General features: G+C 39.6%; 2 protein-coding genes across 5 annotated transcripts in view; both read right to left on the bottom strand.

The window, feature by feature from the left end:
- The window catches only part of tpcn2 (two pore segment channel 2), a 44,247-nt gene extending 40,707 nt beyond the window's left edge, over positions 1-3,540 (bottom strand). For both annotated transcript variants that reach the window (XM_008405015.2, XM_008405017.2), the window contains exon 1: positions 2,887-3,540. In XM_008405015.2, coding sequence (XP_008403237.1) covers positions 2,887-3,031 — 145 coding nt within the window. In that variant the 5' untranslated portion in view covers positions 3,032-3,540. The remainder of the gene's footprint in view (positions 1-2,886) is intronic.
- Positions 3,541-3,629: 89 nt separating this feature from the next.
- nadsyn1 (NAD synthetase 1) overlaps positions 3,630-8,476 on the bottom strand; it is a 32,112-nt gene continuing 27,265 nt past the window's right edge. For all 3 annotated transcript variants that reach the window (XM_008405014.2, XM_017303988.1, XM_017303989.1), the window contains 6 exons: positions 7,685-7,791; positions 6,815-6,946; positions 6,612-6,681; positions 5,943-6,071; positions 5,190-5,366; positions 3,630-4,925 (listed from right to left, as the gene is read on the bottom strand). In XM_008405014.2, the coding sequence (XP_008403236.1) occupies positions 4,869-4,925; positions 5,190-5,366; positions 5,943-6,071; positions 6,612-6,681; positions 6,815-6,946; positions 7,685-7,791 (672 nt within the window). In that variant the 3' untranslated portion in view covers positions 3,630-4,868. The remainder of the gene's footprint in view (positions 4,926-5,189; positions 5,367-5,942; positions 6,072-6,611; positions 6,682-6,814; positions 6,947-7,684; positions 7,792-8,476) is intronic.

Below are 8,476 nucleotides of genomic sequence, written 5' to 3'. Positions count from 1 at the left end.
TTAGTTAATGGTGTTTTAAAAACAAAACCAGTAAAAACTTAACCTAGTTAATATGTCAGATTCCCTCCTCACCCTCGTCTTCTGTCCAGACTGTGATCTGGCTCCGCCCCTGCATATGCTCCCATCGAGACGTCGTCTCTTTCAGGGAAGATCCTGCATTTTTCAACAAGATAATGCCAGACCGCATTCTGCAGCAATCACAACATCATGGCTACATAGGAGAAGGATCCGGGTACTGAAATGGCCAACCTGCAGTCCAGATCTTTCACCTATAGAGAACATTTGGCGCATCATAAAGAGGAAGGTGCGACAAAGAAGGCCCAAGACGATTGAACAGTTAGAGGCCTGTATTAGACATGAATGGGAGAGAATTCCTATTTCTAGACTTGAGAAACTGGTCTCCTCTGTCCCCAGACGTCTGCTGAGTATTGTAAGAAGAAGGGGAGATGCCACACAGTGGTAAAAATGGCCTTGTCCCAACTTTTTTGGGATTTGTGGATGTCATGAAATTTTGAAACAACATATTTTTCCCTTAAAATGATACATTCTCTCAGTTTAAACTTTTGATCTGTGATTTGTGTTCTATTGTGAATAAAATATTAGATTTTAGCACCTCCACATCATTGCATTCAGTTTTTATTCACAATTGGTTTAGTGTCCCAACTTTTTTGGAATCTGGTTTGTACATCAATTCTGGAAAACCACTCATTAAACTGAGAAAATGTTACTGATCCATATCCTGTTCTTATTTCAGAAAATTAACACAAAATATTTTCTAGGCCAAGGAAAGAGAAAACAATCAACCCAACATTTGGGGGATTGTATGTGTTTCTTTTGTTAAGGCTAAGAGAAACTTTTAATGCTTTGGATCTGCAATGATTTACAGAAACTTGACAAAACTCTGCAAAAATCTATATTTGTTTTCTGAAAATACTGTGTTTAATTTACTCCTGACTGTGAAAAAAGAAACTCCAAAATTGAACAACAGTAATTTTTTGCATTTTAAAGAGGTAGTATTATGCACTTTCTAGGCACACAGAACTATAAAATGGCACTAGTAACTACACTATATTGCCAATAATATTTGCTGACCCATTCAAAAGACTGGATTCAGGTGTTCCAATCAGTTGGAACACCTGAATCCAGTCATGAATTCAGGCTAAGTTGCTGACAGCAACTCAGCCACGAAGTGGTAGGTCATGTAAACTGACAGAGGGTGGTCACCAGATGCCAAAGCACATAGTGCAAAAAGGTTGCAAACTTTCTGCAGAGCCAATCACTACATAGTCAACATTGTTAGACTATTTTTCAGACTCCTGTTCTCCCAACCCAGAAATGAATGGAATTATACTTAGCAACCCTGAACAGGAACACTTAGTTTACATACTTTAGATCAACATTAGATTCTTCTTTCTTTCTTTCTTTCTTTCTTTCTTTCTTTCTTTCTTTCTTTCTTTCTTTCTTTCTTTCTTTCTTTCTTTCTTTCCTTTGGTTTGTTATTTTGTTTGTATTTCCTTTTAATTCACGTAAAGCACTTTGAATTGCCTTGTTGCTGAAAATGTGCTATATAAATAAAATTACTTTACCTTACATTCCTCCAAACTTAATGTGGCCTTCAGGTTAGCTCAACAACAGTGCACAGAGAGTTCATGGAATGGGTTTTCATGGTGGAGCAGCTGCTTCCAAGCCATACATCACCAAGAGCAATTCAAAGTATCGGATGCAGTGGTGTAAAGCATAGAATTGGTTGCCATTGGAGAAAAAGGATTAAACATGCATAAAAAATCAAGGCTGCACTCCAGGAAGGTGTATGACAAAGAATTAACATTAAAACACAATAAAGCTGAAACTAGTTGTCTATTTTACATAATACCCCACTTTTAGGTAATAAAAAAAAACGTTTTATGTCCTCTATATTTTCCCTAACATGTCAAAGGTGTTTTCCTATTCTCTGCTCCAGATAGGCACAAGTTCACAACAACAAAACACAACAAAACTTATTGGTCGATGGAGAGGATCAGCCTTAGACAAGTGACATGCTTCAGTTTGTCTTGAAATTCTGTCAGTCGTTGAGTTACTAATTTACTATTACAAGAGTTCTCATGACGTGTCAGAGATGCTTTATAGAAGTAAAAACTAAAACATAAGCAGGACTTTGGCCGAAGAAGTATATGGTTTCAGGTTTGAAAAAAGTGGAGCTCTGCAGCTAACTCAACAATAACTACTGTCTTCTTTTCTATGATCCAGTTACAAGTGGTGCAATCTAGTTTATTTGTTCTGCAGCTGCAGCTATTTTATTTCACATTCAGCCAGGTTCTGGTTTGTGTTTATCATGACTGCTAAACGTTGAAATCAAGACGGCTTCTAACTTCAATTATCACAGCCTAAAAAGATTAATTGTGAAAAACAGGCTCATCCAACACTAAGCCAGTTTTACTGAAAGCAGCCATGATAAAAGTGTTTGTCTTTTGTGAATGACATTTGAATGGAGGTTTTTTGGAAAAACAACACAATGTACAACATTTATTTTAATCCAAACGTCTGAGGAAAAACATTTCAAGGTTTTCAAGCAAGAGCAACACAGAAAGGAGGAAGAGTTTCAAAAATGAATCCAGCTTCCCTCATGTGGCCCCTCTACTGAGATCTAACGCTTTCGCCTGAGAATATGACGTCACGCCAGGCTGTACCTCAAGTCCAAATCGTCACCAACAGTCTGTTCGAGGTCAGTGCAGTGAAAATATGAGAAGTCACAACATGTTATTTCGTATCGCTTCAGGAAACATGACATTGTAACTACAGTCAACTGCAACTTCCATCTACAGTAATAACCTGCTGATACCAGGACAATAACCAAGAGACCTCACACTGTCACTCTGCTGTCCGTACCTCCGTCCGAACGGCAGCAGTCCCCAGCAGTAGAGTAAGACATCCGCCTGCTGCCCCGCGAATCTCCGCCACTTCTGGCCGGGCCGGAGCCATAGTCCCCGCTGTGTGGGTCCTCAGCCCCGGTCAGCAGACGGTCCGTCTCCATCCAGGAGGTCTAGGACTGGAAAGGCATACGTTCATCAGCGGCCAGAGTGAAAAACGGGTCCAGGTCTGGACGAGTTCGGCTCTTGCTGGAGTTTTAGAACTTGAGGAAGAACAACGTGCGTGAGCAGACGACAGGAACCTGTTTTTAGGAAGTCTCTGTGCTGCTCCTCCCTGAACCGCCCCGTCCTAAAGCTTGGGTAAAGTTTGGACTCCACCTCCAGCAGCCCGGCTCGGTTCGGCCCGTAGAGGTAGCCGATTCCCCACAATACATTCACTGAGCTGCTGGACCGAATCGGGCTCACTTATTTACCGAATGACACTTCATGACAACAGTCAAACATTCATGAAGACTCCTTCATGTTCATGACAGGTTCTATGTCATGTTTATGACTGTGTCATGTCAGTCTTATGCACATCCCTTCAAATAAAGTGTTACCACTAACGGTAATCAAAACTGAAGTATCAGAGCTGCTGTAACATGCTGAGACACAACTCTAGAATTGCAGCTATAAATATTTTTTGCCAGCAGCCACCCGCTATACCTAAACATATAAGGCCAATATTGGCCTCTTTAACCTTAAGAAATCATCACACAGGGCTCATATTTGCTCTTCTCTGATCAGGCCAACCAGGAGGAGATTTATTTAGCACATCTGCATGCATATTACAAATTCAACAGCTACAACAAGTCTCCTAAAAATATCCCAAAATATCCCCAGTTTTAATGGTTACAAGACTTTTTATAGGATTTCATATTTTTATAGGATTTTAATATGGGCAGATCTGCCCACAGTCTGGGTCATTTTAAATAACTTCTTAGAAATTGTATTTGTTGGCATTCAATTGAGGTCTGATACTGTAAGGTTTCTATTGGGATGATTTAGTTTTATTTTTAGATTCTAGATAAACTTTGTGATTTTATATTTTTCTTACGTGTCCTTGTACAACACTTTGGTGAGGGTAAAAGTGCTATAAATAAACTTAACATTAACACAGAGTTGATGCTAGTATGTCAGAAAATGAACTATTTACGTAATATTACCTTCTGGTTCTTTTGCACAGTGCACCTACAGAGAGTATATTAATATTATCTGTAGGGAATATTTCCCTACAGAGAATTTACACAGAACAGCAGAAGCACAGGCTCCAGCATGAGAAAAGAAAACAATGCAGTCAAATGATCAATGCATCAATGTTGCTCATTGGATTGCGTTATAACCAAAGGCACACATCAAAGCACCAGTCAATGGAAAAGTGGAACTAGAACGGCTCAAACCAACCCAGTTCTGAGTGTAGCAGAGTGAGAACGCAGAAGGTTTCCATCAGTGGTAACTGTAACTTTAATTTCAGTTGTAAATAAAAAGCATAATTTCAGGATAATTACATCAATAATGCAGTACGTTATACTGCATTATTAAAGCTCATCAAGAGTTGTGTAGCTGAAAAAAATCAACAAGATAACAGTGGGATGAATCTAAGATGTGGTAGCATCTGAGTAATAACAGTTTAAGATATAGAAAATGCTTCAGAACCATAACCTGACATGGCTCTGTGTGTGCTATCATGGAAGACACTGATGGATACCAGATGCAAAAGCTACCCGGGTCTTTATAGTTAGCCGTCTGGTGGCATTGCTTTGGTTTAGAACAGAAGTAAGCAGGATATATCTCTGATGAAAATCCAATGACATTTGTCATTAAAATGTTTAACACATTTTTAATGTTTTCAGGCATGGTGAGCTCCTGAACTTTTGAAACAGCTGGAGGTTGTTTTGGATTTGAGCCACTGCAGAGATGCAAACACGCCCTGGAGAGAGAGAACAGGACTGTGGGGTTTTGCTACTCTTCAAGCCTTCCCTGGTCCCCGTTGTCTGGGCTTGCTGGCATTTGGGAAATCTGCAGAAAGATGGAAAGAGGAAAACACACCTAAAGATAAGATTACTCTGGACACTATTGTTTTTATCCAGGGTAAGTAGGACAGTCAAATGGACTCATATTAAATGCACTGAGCTTTTGTACTCATTAACCACTCAAAGCACTTTAGAGCTATATTCACACACTGACACAGAGGTTGCTAGGTAACTTGTTCATATGTGGCCCTCGACACTCTAGCAAAAGTTATCTCCACTCTTCTATAAGAAGGTCATCGTGGTGTGTTACCTGGTTATCAATACACTGGAACTGCCAGTTCCAGTGTGTGTTGTAGAGGAAAGGTCGAAGGTCAAAGCGGTTGTCATCAGGACTGTAGCTCTCAGCATGGTAGGAAGGAGTCACTGTGGTCATCTTGTGGCGGTTCACCGAGTACATCCTGAAGAAGTGCTTCACCTTCTGGGCCACCTGCACAAATAAGCAGCTGTTCGAGTCCAGAGCACAGAGGAGCCAAACTGACGAAGAATGCCTTCCAGCAGATGGTGGGATTAAAGAAACCCTGAAGATTTCAGGAGTTAGATTTTCTTGTAATCTAGTAAATTACATGTTGCATTATGTCGTTGCTAATGCAACGACACAAAAACCATTTTGTTCCAAAAGCGACGTTTCCAAACTCTAAAACAAATTAACAAAATAACTTAAAAATGTCAAAAACTAGAAGGGTTCATACCTCTAAATGTCTGAAATGTGATATGGAATTTGAGGTTTGTTTTTGTTGTCTGTCTGTTCTTATGACCCCTCTGACATCTGCTGACTCAGATATTCACCAGACAGATGCCCTAGCCTCATTTTCAGCAAGGTTTTCTATTAAACTTCCTGTTTTGTTAAAATTCAACATTGGAAATTCATTGTTTTTGCATCCTGCTGTTTGGTTGATGCAAATTAAACTGAAATTGGACAAAGCAAATTACTGTAAGATAACAGTGCTTTCAGATTCTTTGTGTGGTGCAGTGTGCACATTAACCAGATTAGTAGCCAACTAACCTGAGTAGGTGAAAGGACATCCCTCCACAGATGAATGAGCTTACAGAACATACTGAAGGGTCCACACTTTGAGATCTTCCGCAGCCTTCCAATCACTGATAACTCAGAATACATCATTCCCATGTCTGACTGAGGAAAGAGAAGAAACAAGAATGTCACACATTTAAACCACATCAGCAAGACTTGTGATGGAGGTCTTTCAAATTGGATTTCCAGTAAAATCTAAGCAGACAGAAGATATTATGGACATTTAATCTAATGTGATTGGAGAGACGAAGGGTGGATAGACTGGCAGTGAGCACCACACTGATTGATTAATCTGCATTTCCCACAACATTGCACAAATCTTCTTTTGCTTTGTTCAGTTTAAAGAAGTAAGAGCTGAGGACCAAACAAGGTCCTGCAGTGAGTTTCCAGCTGGTAAGCAGATGGTTATCAGATTATAACTGGTTTATGTTTAATTTTTCTGGCATTCACAAACATGCAGTGTTTGATGAATGTCACTAACTACACAGGTTACACACAACCCAAAGAAATCTGAGCACAGCTTTCAGAGGGACACGTCATCAGCAACAACAGTTTAGTTTCTAGTCTATGGGAGTAACTTACCAACATTTCATATACACACACCAACAAACAGTTCATGTTCCTGCGAGCGTCAGTCTGTACCTCATCTGTCTGGGACAGCTGTCCGTCCTTCAGAGGCTCCAGTTCAGCAGTGGGGGGAGCAGCCAGGATGCTGCAAAGCACAAAAAACATGTACACAAACTGAGACACAGAGGACGATGCATACACACTCCTGACAGGTCCTTGTTTTGTTTTTTTTTCTAAAGTGAAATCTTCTTTAAAGTAGAGTCTTGAACTCCTCTCACCCTCTCAAAGCGGTAAGCTGGAACTGCTCTGCACAGTAAGCAAGGAAGCTCTTCAAATCCATCTTGCTGATTCCACCAATGGGGTTTATGTCTGCACTGGAGCAGTCATACTTGGTGAAATATCCTGTAAGGCTGAGCAGGAGAAATTATTTAACACGGGAAAAACAGCATTTTTCCCATGTTACAAGTGAAATAATCTGCCAGTGGAAGTAGTACATTTTCATAAATATTAAGGAATTATTTATTTAAAACAAGTTTCTGTATGCTGTTGCTTGTAAATTAGTTTTGTCTTATTTAAAGTGTACTAAGATATTTGCACTAAAAACTAGACCAAAAATACTTGGTACGATTTTGTGATTTTGCAGTGCATGTACAGCTGATATAAAATGTTTCCATGGTAAGAGGACTTTCTGGAAACAGAATTATTAGGGGGAAACTTAATGATTACAGAACAGTTGTCTATTTAATATCCCAGGGGATTTGTTTATTAATATACTGATATAATGTTTTTTTCTATTTAAACAAGTTAAATCCCTATGGAAACTACAGCTCTGTTCCTGCCTTTTGTCATAGTCGCTTTAACAGCTTGGTGTGTACAATCTTTCTGTATTAATGTATAAAAGAACTTTAAATAGGAAACCCATTTTTGGAACCAAGAACCGAAATCTAACAAGAGATTTAGTTTCACCATTTCGCATCCGATTTTTGTATCACTTACAGCAACGGATTCATTTATGCCACTGGCATTATCAGATGAATATAATCTGGATCATTTGTGTGCATATAAACTTTGCAGGCCACAATACAAATTATGTGCAGTAAACCAAAGGTGTATGAAGTACCAACCATTCCAGTCATTTGTAATAGTACCTCTCATCGACGTTGGCTGAGCCCAAAACTAGCAGTCCTCCAGGCCTACCACGAGCCCACAAACTCAGCTGGGCAAAAAGATAGGCCAAGACCATCCTGACACGGGCCTGGTAACGGCACAAACACACTTCTGGTCAGAACCTCAAGAGGAATATCAACTAACAAAATTACTTGCCTACATAGTGGCACATGTTTTACATAAACCCTGTCAGTAATTTCATCATTTTGCATGTTTGCAGTTTTGGTGTCTTCATACCTGACTTTTTCAGATACAAACAGGAGTCACCAACCGAGGGTGTTTTTGATTAGTCACGTATTTAAGAGTCTTACGTGGCGGGCGTCATATTCGCCCGCCACGCGGCGAATATGACGTCATGCATTTAAAAGGCTTCCGTATATAAAATAGACGGCATAAGAAGTGTGCATTTAAATTCTGTTGGACAGCAGAAACTTCAAACTTTATAAAAGTAGTGTTTTTATATTGATTTGTTTTATATTTACTTCCAAATAAAACCAGGAATATGATCGATCATTTTCACCATAGCGTAGTGCGCATTTTACGCATGTGGAGTGCAATCAGTGGATGTTTTATGACCAAAAAGTGAACGAATGCAACATGAAAGCCATTTTTTCGATTTTCTACAAACCCACCACATTTCTGAAGCAACCAATCAGAAAGCATTTTCAGCCATTTTGATTTGAGATCGGAACAGCAGCGCGGGGAGAGTTTTGTGATGGTGGAGAACGGTGCACTGTTGACTTTTCGGATTTTGCTAGTAGTGTTTTGTAATA

This window comes from Poecilia reticulata, linkage group LG3, assembly GCF_000633615.1.
Source record: "Poecilia reticulata strain Guanapo linkage group LG3, Guppy_female_1.0+MT, whole genome shotgun sequence".
NCBI lineage: Eukaryota > Metazoa > Chordata > Actinopteri > Cyprinodontiformes > Poeciliidae > Poecilia > Poecilia reticulata.
Note: the sequence above shows the minus strand (reverse complement) of the source record. Positions and strands in the feature narration are given on the sequence as shown.